This window comes from Taudactylus pleione, unplaced genomic scaffold, assembly GCF_031769625.1.
Source record: "Taudactylus pleione unplaced genomic scaffold, aTauple2 ptg001313l, whole genome shotgun sequence".
Classification (NCBI taxonomy): Eukaryota; Metazoa; Chordata; class Amphibia; order Anura; family Myobatrachidae; genus Taudactylus; species Taudactylus pleione.
Genome location: NW_028285713.1, coordinates 102,686 through 119,726, shown reverse-complemented (window position 1 = coordinate 119,726; position 17,041 = coordinate 102,686). Strand labels below are relative to the sequence as shown.

General features: G+C 53.4%; 1 protein-coding gene across 1 annotated transcript in view; it reads right to left on the bottom strand.

Annotated features, from left to right (window-relative positions):
- Positions 1-17,041, bottom strand: part of LOC148443280 (inaD-like protein) — a 75,132-nt gene that overhangs the window by 52,597 nt on the left and 5,494 nt on the right. The window contains exon 2 of the mRNA XM_088463020.1: positions 14,253-14,313. Within this exon, the coding sequence (XP_088319146.1) occupies positions 14,253-14,313 (61 nt within the window). The remainder of the gene's footprint in view (positions 1-14,252; positions 14,314-17,041) is intronic.

Sequence of the window (17,041 nt, the reverse complement as noted above, 5' to 3'; positions counted from 1 at the left end):
GCGTCACGGTGACAACACTTTACAAAAAATAAGTTGCCTAAACCTAGTGACCAGTATGGGAATTTCTTCTTGAAAGGCTGGGGTAATTCGGGAAGGTTACCGCATATATGTGATACGATACACATTTTTTAAACATTTATTTATATATATATATATATATACTATACACACACAGTATATCGCATCGTGCATGCAGCACAGTTCAGAATTCAAACACCAACTGTCACTCCAACTGCTGCCACTCAACACTGGCAGTTGGTGTGGCTCCCCTACGTCAACAGTGAGGGAAGGGATTGCGTTACTACAGAGGTGAGAGAGGAAATGTCAAATGTGTACTACGGGGTGAAGGAAGGGAATGAGTTACAACATGGATGACGGTGGAGAATGTGTTACTAAAGGGGTGAGCAGGGGTAATGTGTTTTACTATAGAGGTGAGGGAGTGGAATGTGTTAGTACATAGGTGAGGGAGGGTAATGTCTTACTATGGCAATGATGCATAACTATTAGAGATGTGCGGGTTCGGATTTACTCGGTTCTTTTTGGCACATTACCGCAAGTTCGGATTAGTTTGGATTTATCTTATTGGCTATCAAAAACACGTCACAGCCGGATAGCCAATATCATGCCGTTTTTAAAATCCGAGTAAAACCGATCCGCACATTTAGGATTAATGTGTTACTGGAGAGGTCTGTTTCCATCTTGGAAATGGAAACAGTAAATAGCTACCTGAGCAAAACTGGGTACATCTGCTAGTGTCTTTCCGCTGAGTCCAGAACGAGGCAAAACATTATCTTCTGTGCCAAGATGTCCGTGAAAGATGACATTTTGCCTCGTTCTGAGATTTGATTTTGGGGGGATGATCCGATCCATAACCGAACCCCTCATCTCTAATATTTATCTTTGATATCCTGAGTATATCTTGTAATCGGACAGAATAAGAATTACAATTGTAATGCAGCTATTACTATGTGTATCATAATTATCCTTCTGTATTTTCATCATTGTAATATGTGACCTCTTACAGGGAAACTAATTGTCTCAAACCCTTATTCGGGTCCAAGAACCAAGAGCTTGCACTCACATTCCTGACTGATTTGCCATTTCAGAGGGCGTTTAATAATATGTGAACTTTTGCATTACAATTTATAGTCTTAAAAAATGACTGTAAGACAGAATTTCTATCTGCTATAAATATTGCAAAATATAGTTAGTATATACGATATATATATATGATGACCAGGGCCCTATCTGTGTGGAGTTTGTATATTCTCCCGGTGTTTATATAAGGGTTTCCTGTGGCTGTTCTGGTTTCTTCCCACATACCAAAAACACTGCTATTTTATAAATGTACCCCATGGCACTGTTTCCCACCTCCATTCCTCAGTGGCCCGACAGTGCATGTTTTATGGATCTCCTAGATGGTGCACAGGTGTATTAATTACTGGCTCACACAAAAGGTGCAAATTATTTCACTTGTGATACTGAAAATATCTGTAAAACATGCGCTGATGAGGTTCCTGTGTACTGGAGATGGGACTCAAAACCTTAGTGTGTATACATTCTGAGAGAGGGAATGTAGAGTGCAAGCTCCAATTAGGCAGTAAACTGATGACAGTGACAAATAATCTATTTGTACAGTAACACATTACTTTATACACTGTACTTATGAATAAAACAATAATAATCACGCAGAAAAAAAGCAGAGGGGGGACCTGCTGAGAACCCCAAAGAGGCAGCCGAAGCGCCGACACACATTGAAACAGCAGAGGGGGACCTGCTGAGAACCCCAAAGAGGCGGCCGAAGCGCCGACACACATTGAAACAGCAGAGGGGGACCTGAGAACCCCTAAGAGGAGGCCAAAGCGCCGACAAACATTGAAACAGCAGAGGGGGACCTGCTGAGAACCCCTAAGAGGCGGCCGAAGCGCCGACAAACATTGAAACAGCAGAGGGGGACCTGCTGAGAACCCCTAAGAGGCGGCCAAAGCGCCGACAAACATTGAAACAGCAGAGGGGGACCTGCTGAGAACCCCTAAGAGGCGGCCGTAGCGCCGACAAACACTGAAACAGCAGAGGGGGACCTGCTGAGAACCCCTAAGAGGCGCCCGAAGCGCCGACACACACTGAAACAGCAGAGGGGGACCTGCTGAGAACCCCTAAGAGGCGGCCGAAGCGCCGACACACATTGAAACAGCAGAGGGGGACCTGCTGAGAACCCCTAAGAGGCGGCCGTAGCGCCGACAAACAATGAAACAGCAGAGGGGGACCTGCTGAGAACCCCTAAGAGGCGGCCGAAGAGACAACAAACATTGAAACAGCAGAGGGGGACCTGCTGAGAATCCCTAAGAGGCGGCCGAAGCGCCGACAAACATTGAAACAGCAGAGGGGGACCTGCTGAGAACCCCTAAGAGGCGGCCGAATCGCCGACAAACATTGAAACAGCAGAGGGGGACCTGCTGAGAACCCCTAAGAGGCGGCCAAATCGCCGACAAACATTGAAACAGCAGAGGGGGACCTGCTGAGAACCCCTAAGAGGCGGCCGAAGCGCCGACAAACATTGAAACAGCAGAGGGGGACCTGCTGAGAACCCCTAAGAGGCGGCCGAAGCGCCGACAAACATTGAAACAGCAGAGGGGGACCTGCTGAGAACCCCTAAGAGGCGGCCGTAGCGCCGACAAACATTGAAACAGCAGAGGGGGACCTGCTGAGAACCCCTAAGAGGCGGCCGTAGCGCCGACAAACATTGAAACAGCAGAGGGGGACCTGCTGAGAACCCCTAAGAGGCGGCCGAAGCGCCGACAAACATTGAAACAGCAGAGGGGGACCTGCTGAGAACCCCTAAGAGGCTGCCGTAGCGCCGAGAAACATTGAAACAGCAGAGGGGGACCTGCTGAGAACCCCTAAGAGGCGGCCGAAGCGCCGACAAACATTGAAACAGCAGAGGGGGACCTGCTGAGAACCCCTAAGAGGCGGCCGAAGCGCCGACAAACATTGAAACAGCAGAGGGGGACCTGCTGAGAACCCCTAAGAGGCGGCCGAAGCGCCGACAAACATTGAAACAGCAGAGGGGGACCTGCTGAGAACCCCTAAGAGGCGGCCGAAGCGCCGACAAACATTGAAACAGCAGAGGGGGACCTGCTGAGAACCCCTAAGAGGCGGCCGAAGCGCCGACAAACATTGAAACAGCAGAGGGGGACCTGCTGAGAACCCCTAAGAGGCGGCCGAAGCGCCGACAAACATTGAAACAGCAGAGGGGGACCTGCTGAGAACCCCTAAGAGGCGGCCGAAACGCCGACAAACATTGAAACAGCAGAGGGGGACCTGCTGAGAACCCCTAAGAGGCGGCCGTAGCGCCGACAAACATTGAAACAGCAGAGAGGGACCTGCTGAGAACCCCTAAGAGGCGGCCGAAGCGCCGACAAAAATTGAAACAGCAGAGGGGGACCTGCTGAGAACCCCTAAGAGGCGGCCGTAGCGCCGACAAACATTGAAACAGCAGAGGGGGACCTGCTGAGAACCCCTAAGAGGCAGCCGAAGCGCCGACAAACATTGAAACAGCAGAGGGGGACCTGCTGAGAACCCCTAAGAGGCGGCCGAAGCGCCGACAAACATTGAAACAGCAGAGGGGGACCTGCTGAGAACCCCTAAGAGGCGGCCGCAGCGCCGACAAACATTGAAACAGCAGAGGGGGACCTGCTGAGAACCCCTAAGAGGCGGCCGAAGCGGCGACAAACATTGAAACAGCAGAGGGGGACCTGCTGAGAACCCCTAAGAGGCGGCCGAAGCGCCGACAAACATTGAAACAGCAGAGGGGGACCTGCTGAGAACCCCTAAGAGGCGGCCGAAGCGCCGACAAACATTGAAACAGCAGAGGGGGACCTGCTGAGAACCCCTAAGAGGCGGCCGAAGCACCGACAAACATTGAAACAGCAGAGGGGGACCTGCTGAGAACCCCTAAGAGGCGTCCGTAGCGCCGACAAACATTGAAAGCGCAGAGGGGGACCTGCTGAGAACCCCTAAGAGGCGGCCGAAGCGCCGACAAACATTGAAACAGCAGAGGGGGACCTGCTGAGAACCCCTAAGAGGCGGCCGAAGCGCCGACAAACATTGAAACAGCAGAGTGGGACCTGCTGAGAACCCCTAAGAGGCGGCCGTAGCGCCGACAAACATTGAAACAGCAGAGGGGGACCTGCTGAGAACCCCTAAGAGGCGGCCGAAGCGCCGACAAACATTGAAACAGCAGAGGGGGACCTGCTGAGAACCCCTAAGAGGCGGCCGTAGCGCCGACAAACATTGAAACAGCAGAGGGGGACCTGCTGAGAACCCCTAAGAGGCGGCCGAAGCGCCGACAAACATTGAAACAGCAGAGGGGGACCTGCTGAGAACCCCTAAGAGGCGGCCGAAGCGCCGACAAACATTGAAACAGCAGAGGGGGACCTGCTGAGAACCCCTAAGAGGCGGCCGAAGCGCCGACAAACATTGAAACAGCAGAGGGGGACCTGCTGAGAACCCCTAAGAGGCGGCCGAAGCGCCGACAAACATTGAAACAGCAGAGGGGGACCTGCTGAGAACCCCTAAGAGGCGGCCGAAACGCCGACAAACATTGAAACAGCAGAGGGGGACCTGCTGAGAACCCCTAAGAGGCGGCCGTAGCGCCGACAAACATTGAAACAGCAGAGGGGGACCTGCTGAGAACCCCTAAGAGGCGGCCGAAGCGCCGACAAACATTGAAACAGCAGAGGGGGACCTGCTGAGAACCCCTAAGAGGCGGCCGAAGCGCCGACAAACATTGAAACAGCAGAGGGGGACCTGCTGAGAACCCCTAAGAGGCGGCCGAAGCGCCGACAAACATTGAAACAGCAGAGGGGGACCTGCTGAGAACCCCTAAGAGGCGGCCGAAGCGCCGACAAACATTGAAACAGCAGAGGGGGACCTGCTGAGAACCCCTAAGAGGCGGCCGAAGCGCCGACAAACATTGAAACAGCAGAGGGGGACCTGCTGAGAACCCCTAAGAGGCGGCCGAAGCGCCGACAAACATTGAAACAGCAGAGGGGGACCTGCTGAGAACCCCTAAGAGGCGGCCGAAGCGCCGACAAACATTGAAACAGCAGAGGGGGACCTGCTGAGAACCCCTAAGAGGCGGCCGAAGCGCCGACAAACATTGAAACAGCAGAGGGGGACCTGCTGAGAACCCCTAAGAGGCGGCCGAAGCGCCGACAAACATTGAAACAGCAGAGGGGGACCTGCTGAGAACCCCTAAGAGGCGGCCGAAGCGCCGACAAACATTGAAACAGCAGAGGGGGACCTGCTGAGAACCCCTAAGAGGCGGCCGAAGCGCCGACAAACATTGAAACAGCAGAGGGGGACCTGCTGAGAACCCCTAAGAGGCGGCCGAAGCGCCGACAAACATTGAAACAGCAGAGGGGGACCTGCTGAGAACCCCTAACAGGCGGCCGAAGCGCCGACAAACATTGAAACAGCAGAGGGGGACCTGCTGAGAACCCCTAACAGGCGGCCGAAGCGCCGACAAACATTGAAACAGCAGAGGGGGACCTGCTGAGAACCCCTAAGAGGCGGCCGCAGCGCCGACAAACATTGAAACAGCAGAGGGGACCTGCTGAGAACCCCTAAGAGGCGGCCGCAGCGCCGACAAACATTGAAACAGCAGAGGGGGACCTGCTGAGAACCCCTAAGAGGCGGCCGCAGCGCCGACAAACAATGAAACAGCAGAGGAGGACCTGCTGAGAACCCCTAAGAGGCGGCCGAAGAGCCGACAAACATTGAAACAGCAGAGGGGGACCTGCTGAGAACCCCTAAGAGGCGGCCGAAGCGCCGACAAACATTGAAACAGCAGAGGGGGACCTGCTGAGAACCCCTAAGAGGCGGCCGAAGCGCCGACAAACATTGAAACAGCAGAGGGGGACCTGCTGAGAACCCCTAAGAGGCGGCCGAAGCGCCGACAAACATTGAAACAGCAGAGGGGGACCTGCTGAGAACCCCTAAGAGGCGGCCGAAGCGCCGACAAACATTGAAACAGCAGAGTGGGACCTGCTGAGAACCCCTAAGAGGCGGCCGTAGCGCCGACAAACATTGAAACAGCAGAGGGGGACCTGCTGAGAACCCCTAAGAGGCGGCCGAAGCGCCGACAAACATTGAAACAGCAGAGGGGGACCTGCTGAGAACCCCTAAGAGGCGGCCGAAGCACCGACAAACATTGAAACAGCAGAGGGGGACCTGCTGAGAACCCCTAAGAGGCGGCCGAAGCGCCGACAAACATTGAAACAGCAGAGGGGGACCTGCTGAGAGCCCCTAAGAGGCGGCCGAAGCGCCGACAAACATTGAAACAGCAGAGGGGGACCTGCTGAGAACCCCTAAGAGGCGGCCGAAGCGCCGACAAACATTGAAACAGCAGAGGGGGACCTGCTGAGAGCCCCTAAGAGGCGGCCGAAGCGCCGACAAACATTGAAACAGCAGAGGGGGACCTGCTGAGAACCCCTAAGAGGCGGCCGAAGCGCCGACAAACATTGAAACAGCAGAGGGGGACCTGCTGAGAACCCCTAAGAGGCGGCCGAAGCGCCGACAAACATTGAAACAGCAGAGGGGGACCTGCTGAGAACCCCTAAGAGGCGGCCGAAGCGCCGACAAACATTGAAACAGCAGAGGGGGACCTGCTGAGAACCCCTAAGAGGCGGCCGAAGCGCCGACAAACATTGAAACAGCAGAGGGGGACCTGCTGAGAACCCCTAAGAGGCGGCCGAAGCGCCGACAAACATTGAAACAGCAGAGGGGGACCTGCTGAGAACCCCTAAGAGGCGTCCGTAGCGCCGACAAACATTGAAACAGCAGAGGGGGACCTGCTGAGAACCCCTAAGAGGTGGCCGAAGCGCCGACAAACATTGAAACAGCAGAGGGGGACCTGCTGAGAACCCCTAAGAGGCGGCCGTAGCGCCGACAAACATTGAAACAGCAGAGGGGGACCTGCTGAGAACCCCTAAGAGGCGGCCGAAGCGCCGACAAACATTGAAACAGCAGAGGGGGACCTGCTGAGAACCCCTAAGAGGCGGCCGTAGCGCCGACAAACAATGAAACAGCAGAGGGGGACCTGCTGAGAACCCCTAAGAGGCGGCCGAAGAGCCGAAAAACATTGAAACAGCAGAGGGGGACCTGCTGAGAACCCCTAAGAGGCGGCCGAAGCGCCGACAAACATTGAAACAGCAGAGGGGGACCTGCTGAGAACCCCTAAGAGGCGGCCGAAGCGCCGACAAACATTGAAACAGCAGAGGGGGACCTGCTGAGAACCCCTAAGAGGCGGCCGAAGCGCCGACAAACATTGAAACAGCAGAGGGGGACCTGCTGAGAACCCCTAAGAGGCGGCCGAAGCGCCGACAAACATTGAAACAGCAGAGGGGGACCTGCTGAGAGCCCCTAAGAGGCGGCCGAAGCGCCGACAAACATTGAAACAGCAGAGGGGGACCTGCTGAGAACCCCTAAGAGGCGGCCGAAGCGCCGACAAACATTGAAACAGCAGAGGGGGACCTGCTGAGAACCCCTAAGAGGCGGCCGAAGCGCCGACAAACATTGAAACAGCAGAGGGGGACCTGCTGAGAACCCCTAAGAGGCGTCCGTAGCGCCGACAAACATTGAAACAGCAGAGGGGGACCTGCTGAGAACCCCTAAGAGGCGGCCGAAGCGCCGACAAACATTGAAACAGCAGAGGGGGACCTGCTGAGAACCCCTAAGAGGCGGCCGTAGCGCCGACAAACATTGAAACAGCAGAGGGGGACCTGCTGAGAACCCCTAAGAGGCGGCCGAAGCGCCGACAAACATTGAAACAGCAGAGGGGGACCTGCTGAGAACCCCTAAGAGGCGGCCGTAGCGCCGACAAACAATGAAACAGCAGAGGGGGACCTGCTGAGAACCCCTAAGAGGCGGCCGAAGAGCCGAAAAACATTGAAACAGCAGAGGGGGACCTGCTGAGAACCCCTAAGAGGCGGCCGAAGAGCCGACAAACATTGAAACAGCAGAGGGGGACCTGCTGAGAACCCCTAAGAGGCGGCCGAAACGCCGACAAACATTGAAACAGCAGAGGGGGACCTGCTGAGAACCCCTAAGAGGCGGCCGAAGCGCCGACAAACATTGAAACAGCAGAGGGGGACCTGCTGAGAACCCCTAAGAGGCGGCCGAAGCGCCGACAAACATTGAAACAGCAGAGGGGGACCTGCTGAGAACCCCTAAGAGGCGGCCGAAGCGCCGACAAACATTGAAACAGCAGAGGGGGACCTGCTGAGAACCCCTAAGAGGCGGCCGTAGCGCCGACAAACATTGAAACAGCAGAGGGGGACCTGCTGAGAACCCCTAAGAGGCGGCCGAAGCGCCGACAAACATTGAAACAGCAGAGGGGGACCTGCTGAGAACCCCTAAGAGGCGGCCGAAGCGCCGACAAACATTGAAACAGCAGAGGGGGACCTGCTGAGAACCCCTAAGAGGCGGCCGAAGCGCCGACAAACATTGAAACAGCAGAGGGGGACCTGCTGAGAACCCCTAAGAGGCGGCCGAAGCGCCGACAAACATTGAAACAGCAGAGGGGGACCTGCTGAGAACCCCTAAGAGGCGGCCGAAGCGCCGACAAACATTGAAACAGCAGAGGGGGACCTGCTGAGAACCCCTAAGAGGCGGCCGAAGCGCCGACAAACATTGAAACAGCAGAGGGGGACCTGCTGAGAACCCCTAAGAGGCGGCCGAAGCGCCGACAAACATTGAAACAGCAGAGGGGGACCTGCTGAGAACCCCTAAGAGGCGGCCGTAGCGCCGACAAACATTGAAACAGCAGAGGGGGACCTGCTGAGAACCCCTAAGAGGCGGCCGTAGCGCCGACAAACATTGAAACAGCAGAGGGGGACCTGCTGAGAACCCCTAAGAGGCGGCCGAAGCGCCGACAAACATTGAAACAGCAGAGGGGGACCTGCTGAGAACCCCTAAGAGGCGGCCGAAGCGCCGACAAACATTGAAACAGCAGAGGGGGACCTGCTGAGAACCCCTAAGAGGCGGCCGAAGCGCCGACAAACATTGAAACAGCAGAGGGGGACCTGCTGAGAATCCCTAAGAGGCGGCCGAAGCGCCGACAAACATTGAAACAGCAGAGGGGGACCTGCTGAGAACCCCTAAGAGGCGGCCGAAGCGCCGACAAACATTGAAACAGCAGAGGGGGACCTGCTGAGAACCCCTAAGAGGCGGCCGAAGCGCCGACAAACATTGAAACAGCAGAGGGGGACCTGCTGGGAACCCCTAAGAGGCGGCCAAAGCGCCGACCCACATTGAAACAGCAGAGGGGGACCTGCTGGGAACCCCTAAGAGGCATCCGTAGCGCCGACAAACATTGAAACAGCAGAGGGGGACCTGCTGAGAACCCCTAAGAGGCGGCCGAAGCGCCGACAAACATTGAAACAGCAGAGGGGGACCTGCTGAGAACCCCTAAGAGGCGGCCGAAGCGCCGACAAACATTGAAACAGCAGAGGGGGACCTGCTGAGAACCCCTAAGAGGCGGCCGAAGCGCCGACAAACATTGAAACAGCAGAGGGGGACCTGCTGAGAACCCCTAAGAGGCGGCCGAAGCGCCGACAAACATTGAAACAGCAGAGGGGGACCTGCTGAGAACCCCTAAGAGGCGGCCGAAGCGCCGACAAACATTGAAACAGCAGAGGGGGACCTGCTGAGAACCCCTAAGAGGCGGCCGAAGCGCCGACAAACATTGAAACAGCAGAGGGGGACCTGCTGAGAACCCCTAAGAGGCGGCCGAAGCGCCGACAAACATTGAAACAGCAGAGGGGGACCTGCTGAGAACCCCTAAGAGGCGGCCGAAGCGCCGACAAACATTGAAACAGCAGAGGGGGACCTGCTGAGAACCCCTAAGAGGCGGCCGAAGCGCCGACAAACATTGAAACAGCAGAGGGGGACCTGCTGAGAACACCTAAGAGGCGGCCGTAGCGCCGACAAACATTGAAACAGCAGAGGGGGACCTGCTGAGAACACCTAAGAGGCGGCCGTAGCGCCGACAAACATTGAAACAGCAGAGGGGGACCTGCTGAGAACCCCTAAGAGGCGGCCGAAGCGCCGACAAACATTGAAACAGCAGAGGGGGACCTGCTGAGAACCCCTAAGAGGCGGCCGAAGCGCCGACAAACATTGAAACAGCAGAGGGGGACCTGCTGAGAACCCCTAAGAGGCGGCCGAAGCGTCGACAAACATTGAAACAGCAGAGGGGGACCTGCTGAGAACCCCTAAGAGGCGGCCGTAGCGCCGACAAACATTGAAACAGCAGAGGGGGACCTGCTGAGAACCCCTAAGAGGCGGCCGTAGCGCCAACAAACATTGAAACAGCAGAGGGGGACCTGCTGGGAACCCCTAAGAGGCGGCCAAAGCGCCGACAAACATTGAAACAGCAGAGGGGGACCTGCTGGGAACCCCTAAGAGGCGGCCGAAGCGCCGACAAACATTGAAACAGCAGAGGGGGACCTGCTGGGAACCCCTAAGAGGCGGCCGAAGCGCCGACCCACATTGAATCAGCAGAGGGGGACCTGCTGGGAACCCCTAAGAGGCGGCCGAAGCGCCGACCCACATTGAATCAGCAGAGGGGGACCTGCTGGGAACCCCTAAGAGGCGGCCGAAGCGCCGACCCACATTGAATCAGCAGAGGGGGACCTGCTGGGAACCCCTAAGAGGCGGCCAAAGCGCCGACCCACATTGAATCAGCAGAGGGGGACCTGCTGGGAACCCCTAAGAGGCGGCCGAAGCGCCGACCCACATTGAAACAGCAGAGGGGGACCTGCTGGGAACCCCTAAGAGGCGGCCGAAGCGCCGACCCACATTGAAACAGCAGAGGGGGACCTGCTGGGAACCCCTAAGAGGCGGCCGAAGCGCCGACACACATTGAAACAGCAGAGGGGGACCTGCTGGGAACCCCTAAGAGGCGGCCGAAGCACCGACACACATTGAAACAGCAGAGGGGGACCTGCTGGGAACCCCTAAGAGGCGGCCGAAGCGCCGACACACATTGAAACAGCAGACCTGCTGAGAATAGAGGCCAAAATATGATAATTCTGTCAATGTCCCAATATTTATGCACCTGACTGTATATTACAAAATTCTCCGGTGTACATCCCTTTGTCCCAATTTAAGATGATTACCAGCTGTATAACTTCATTTATTTGGGGAAATAATGCTCAACGTATAGCTTATAAGACACTGTCGACCTCGAGGGGAAGGTGGACTAGCGTTGCCTGATTTATATCTTTACTACCTAGCAGCTCAGATGTCCCAGATGAGGGAGTGAGTTACTCCGGTGGATCGGGGAGATCTTCCCTTGGCTCTCCTTGCAAAAGCGGGCCTGAAGCTTTCCCCCTTACAATTTTTGTTGGCTTGTACACCTCTCTCACGGTGTCCACCATTGCTGCAACAGGCTCGTAGAGTGTGGCTGGCCGGGAGAAGCTATTGGGTGAGACTCCAATTGATCTATGTTCCCCACGTTGGGATAATCTCTCTATTTCTGAGGTCAGGGGATTACAGGGTAGAGAGGCTTCGAGGTCATATGAAGTGGTAGCTATTGGGCAGCTGTACCAAGATGGGGTTCTTTATTCATTTACGTATTTGTCCTCCAAATATGGTCTCCCAGCTCACTTCTTTTATAGATACCTCCAGATTCAACATGCTCTCTGTGCAGTGGAGGGATGCAGTTCCTAACTTTAGTGAAGCCCCAAAGCGCCTATTGGTGCGTACTCTGCCCTCTAGTAGAACAGTTTCGGTAGGCTATTCCTTACTTTTGTCTTCTGGGGGAGGAGGGAGTTTGGCTGGCCTTAGAGCCCGTTGGGACAATGATCTGGGTACTGTCTGATGATGACTGGAAGATTGTTATCGGGTCTCCTCAGGTGGCTACGGCATATACAATATTTCAGCAGATACAATTGTATATTCTGCAAAGGGTTCATTGGACCCCACTTACACTTTTTGAGTTTGGAGGTTCTGCCGTGGACTCCTGTCCCAAGCGCCTTGCTCCGTCTGCTGATTTCTGGCATCTCCTCTGGTCATGCCCCTGTATTGCTTTGTTTTGGACTAGTGTGGTTACTGGTGTGCGAGATACGGGTATTCATGTACCTCTATTAACTCCACGTATCTGTTTATTTGGCCTGGACTTGGAGGATTCACTCTCTGGTTCCCATAAATTATATGTCAATAACCTTTTAATTGTGGCAAGGGTTTGTATTCCCCTCATGTGGATGGCCCCTGATCCGCCCACCTTTGCATCCTGGGTCGCCTTGGTTAATTTTACAACATCCCATGAACGCTATTTGTATCAGAAACGTGGCTGTCCGAGTAAATTTAATAAAGTCTGGTCTTTGTGGCAGAGATCCCGTCACGCCCTCTCTAATTAATAGTGATTATGATTTATTAGTTTTTGTGTTTGGAGTGCCTCGTCAGCCGTTTATTTATAAGTGCTTTTCACACAGTATTTTTGTAAGTCATACATGCAAGAGTGATAATGTAAAAATTGAGTGATTGTAATTGTTCACCCTCTGCTTTAAAGTATGTACTATAGAAATATTATTTAGATGTTTGCCGGAATGTCAGATACTCTGCTACTGTACTGATTTGTATGTAATGCTGTACAATACTGATCGTTTATTTCTTTATTATATGTACTTTGTTTTTCTTTTCTATTGATAAAAGAAAATTTATTAAAAATATTTGTTTAAAAAAAAAAAAAAAAAAGCACATTGAGGCAAGAAAATCCCTCAAGTATTTCCCAGAAGGTACAAAAACTTGTACCTTCTCACTGAACCATCCCTGCAACTGTGTTTATTTTATTAAAGACAGATGCATGCATCATGGATCTCCCCGTGCGTGCATCAGTCTATTTTTTTTTTAACAAATGACGCAGCTCGAACGCATGATGCACCGCATACTGAAAAGCACAGCACGATCAGCATACGACGGATAATATGGGCTGCACATCTGATCATACGATACATTTTAAGAGTAGCGGGAGCGCGCATCGCATCGTATCCTACCTTAAAAACTACACGATTTCCACACGATTCATCGTACGACGTGTCGCATATCGGGCAATCGGCTTGAAATCGCACTAGAGTATGGCCAGCTTTACATTAAGGATGACCTATGAGTAATCTCCTGTACACACAGTACGATAACATGTCAGATTTCAATGATAACGATCCTATCGTTATTGTTAAAATCTGACAGTTTCTGGGCCCTGCTAACGACCATACGATGGACGATGCGCGTCCACATATGTTAGTTGACGACGAACTACCGTCGTCTGTGCAAGCAGGCAGACCTGGCCGATATCGACCAGGTAAGCCTGTTTACTATAGGGACCAGTGATTGTTGATCGGGGGTCATTATAGTAGTGGAGGGTCTGCTGCATGTGCTGGATGCCCGACCCAGCACATGCAGAACATTCAGACGATCGTCTGATCGTTATCTGATCGTTGCTGTCGTACCGTGTGTACGCAGCATAGCAATTAGAATGTAACACAATGTAACATTGTATATCCTCAAAATCTAAACATATAGGCCCTCATTCAGAGGCGGTCGGAGGATGCAAGCGGTCGTTCAGAAACTGGGTGGCCACTTGCATCCTGACCGGCCGCCTGTTTCGGTCGTTAGGCTGTGGGTTTACACCCACAGCTCTAATGACCGCTAGGGTAATGACTATCGGGGCTTACGACGAGACCCTAGGGTAGGGTCTCACTTGTCATAAGCCCCGGAGAGCTTCTGGCTCTGTCAGAGCCGGAAGCTCTCCACTGACATCACTAGTAGACCGTACGGCCGCCTCTGAATGAAGCCCATAATCTCTGCCAGTATATAAAATATTCAGTTTAAAGGCATTTGGTGTATTCTTTCATCAGGACAATATATGCCCACGAACAGTGTTATGCACTACATAAGGAAAAGAAAAACAATTATTATAGTTCATGCTACCAGACTCTTACAAGCTGAATAGGCTACCTATTACATTAGGTTTATTCCTATTAGTGTGTACTAAGTGCAGGGGCGGATTGGAAAACTTAAGTGACCCTGGAAAATTTTCATAAAGTGGCACACGTTGGCTAACAGTGATAGCAACCAGCACTATTCACTACTTGCATGGACGGGCCTACACCAAGTAGAGCCAGGGGGTGAAATGTCTGAAGGAAAAAAAATTAACTATTTTTTGTGTGTACTAAATAAAAATACACCTTAATTGTATTGTGGTTTCTCTGCAACGGGGGAACCTCTGAAGAATAGATCCTTCTTGGACTGGCAGTGTCGGTATTCACTATCCATGCAGGTGTTCAAATGGTGCGGAAGCCGCCCGATTGCCTAGGAATAAAGCCAACATCATCATCATGCAATAGCGATTCAACCAGATAATCCCACAATAACAGAAGTTTTGGGGCAGGGCAAAATGTGAGTTTCTCTGATCTAACAATTTTATATTAATAAAATATATTTGCTAATTTGGTGCCATTTGTATATATGGTTTTAAGAATTGATGTTTTAATGAAGATTATTGACCCGCCGGCCTTTTTTTCTAATCCTACCAGCGGTCCGGGATGCGGTCATAATACCGACTGTGGGTATTCCGCTGGTCAGAATGCCGGCGCCGGAATCCCAACACCTGACAGAATCTCGGCGCTGGAATCCCAAAGGTAAGTAGTGGCATTGGGGGAGGGTTAGGGGTTGGTTTAGGCGCTAGGGGGAGGGTTAGGTTTAGGGTGCGGGGGTGGGAGGGGGAGGTATAGGGGTAGGGAAAGGGGGGGTTAGGATACAGACCAACCGATGTTGCCTGGTCCCCGCAAACTCACTGGAGCAGCATCCGTAGCCACAGCAGCCTCCAGAGCACCTCAGCTGGGATTTGGGAGGCAGGAGCTGAGGTCCAGGAGCAGAGTTGAGAGTGGAGTGGCATGGCATGGTGTGGCGGTCAGGAGAGCCGCACCGGGCCATGGGGAAGGGGTGTGGCCTAACTGCGGGAGGCATGGCCACACCCCCTTAGAGAAAAAAACAACACAGTTTTGCAGCGCCACGGAGGTGGGCTTTGTGAGACCCGGCACATAGCCAGTGGAGGGGGGTGCAATCAGTATGATTGCTCTCCCCACAGGCACTGGAGACTGCTGTGGCTGCTGCTTTAATGTAAGAGGGAGGGGGAGGCAGCACCGGGCCCCTCCATCAAGGCAGGGGTCGGGTAATTAGTACCCGCTCCCCCCCCTCTCGGGAGCACTGGTGGCATTGTGGCCCGGTGGGGTGGGACTGCCGAGCCGTCAGTCTAAGGCAGCTGTCTGAACAGAGGCTGCTGAATTCATTGGAGGCAGGCCTCTCTCCAGCTAAGGAACATGATATGAGGGCGGGCCTCCTCCCGATCAGTGCTGACCGAAACACTGGACCTCAATCAGAGCCGCTCGCAAAATGCGAGCGTTCGCTCTGAATGAGGGAGGCCGCTACTTTTTTATGAGCCGGCCTCCTGGCCGCTCGCTGGGCTGTGGGTGACCACCACAGCTCTAGCGAGCAACCAGGTTGATGGTCGCGATGATCAAGACCCTACCTTGTATACAGCCTGGCTACACCCCTTCATCATACCCTCCCAGCCTAGAGTCACCTTGTATACAGCCTGGCTACACCCCTTCATCCTACCCTCCCAGCATAGAGTCACCTTGTATACAGCCTGGCTACACACCTTCACCATACCCTCCCAGCATAGTCACCTTGTATACAGCCTGGCTACACCCGCTTGAGAGATATGGTAAGAACTTACCCTTGTTATCTCTCTTTCTTCGAAGTCCACAGGGTTGACCTTTAGGTATAGCTGGATCTGGATCCACGGGCACCACACAGTTAAAAGTTTTAGCTCTCAGGATGCACTTGGTCCATCCTCCTTTTTACCCCGCCCCCGAGCCACAGGCACCTCAGTTGATAAGTAGCCAAGGCCGGCGGAGGAACAACAGAAAGAAGGAAGACTGGAACACACAAGAACCATACTCACAGAAAGTGAGATGGAAAACCAGTGACCAGTAACACAGCCCATATGAAGCCAGGTGCGTCAAGGCGGGTGCCCTGTGGACAATATGGACTTCGAAGAAAGAGAGATAACAAGGGTAAGTGCTTACCATATCTCTCATTTTCTTTTTCAGGGTCCATAGGGGGTCCACAGGGTTGACCTTGGGGATGTCCCAAAGCAGTCCAATTAAGGATGGAGACGCTCCTGCGCTGAGAGTAGAATCCAGTGCCCAAAGGAAGCATCCTGAGAGGCGAAGGTGTCAAAAGCATAGAACCTCAGGAAGGTCTGGATGGAAGACCACATAGCCGCCTTACACAGCTGACAGCCGAGGCACCACGGCGAGCTGCCCACGAGGAGCCCACAGACCGAGTAGAATGAGCCTTAACAGAAACTGGAACAGGCAGGCCCGTCTGTGTATAAGCCTCAGAGATAGCCAAACGAAGCCATCTAGCCAAAGTGTGTTTGCTTTCTGGCCATTCCCTCTTGTGAAATCCAAAGAGTACGAATAAGGAATCAGATTTCCGAAGGGAACCGGTCCGGTCCCATAAATTTTGAGAGCACGGACCACATCCAAGGAGGCCTCACCAGCTGTGAGGTCTGGTGACTGAAAGGCCGGTACAACAATTTCCTGATTAATATGGAAATTAGAAACAACTTTAGGTAGAAAACCAAGATGAGTGTGAAGCACCGCCCTGTCCTGGTGAAATATCAAAAAGGGAGGACGACAGGAAAGCGCCCCCAATTCTTATACCCTCCTGGCCAAAGCAATTGCTAGGAGAAAGAGTCTTAGTCGTCAACCACTTGAATTCCACCGACTCTAGTGGTTCAAATGGAGGGCCCAAAGAACTACTGCAAAATCCCAAGGAGCCACTGGGGAGACAAAGGGAGGTTGAATCCATAAGACACCTTGGAGGAAGGTGTGGATATCCGTTAGCGGAGCAAGTCTACGTTGGAACCATACTGACAGAGGAGAGACAAGCACTTTCAATGAGA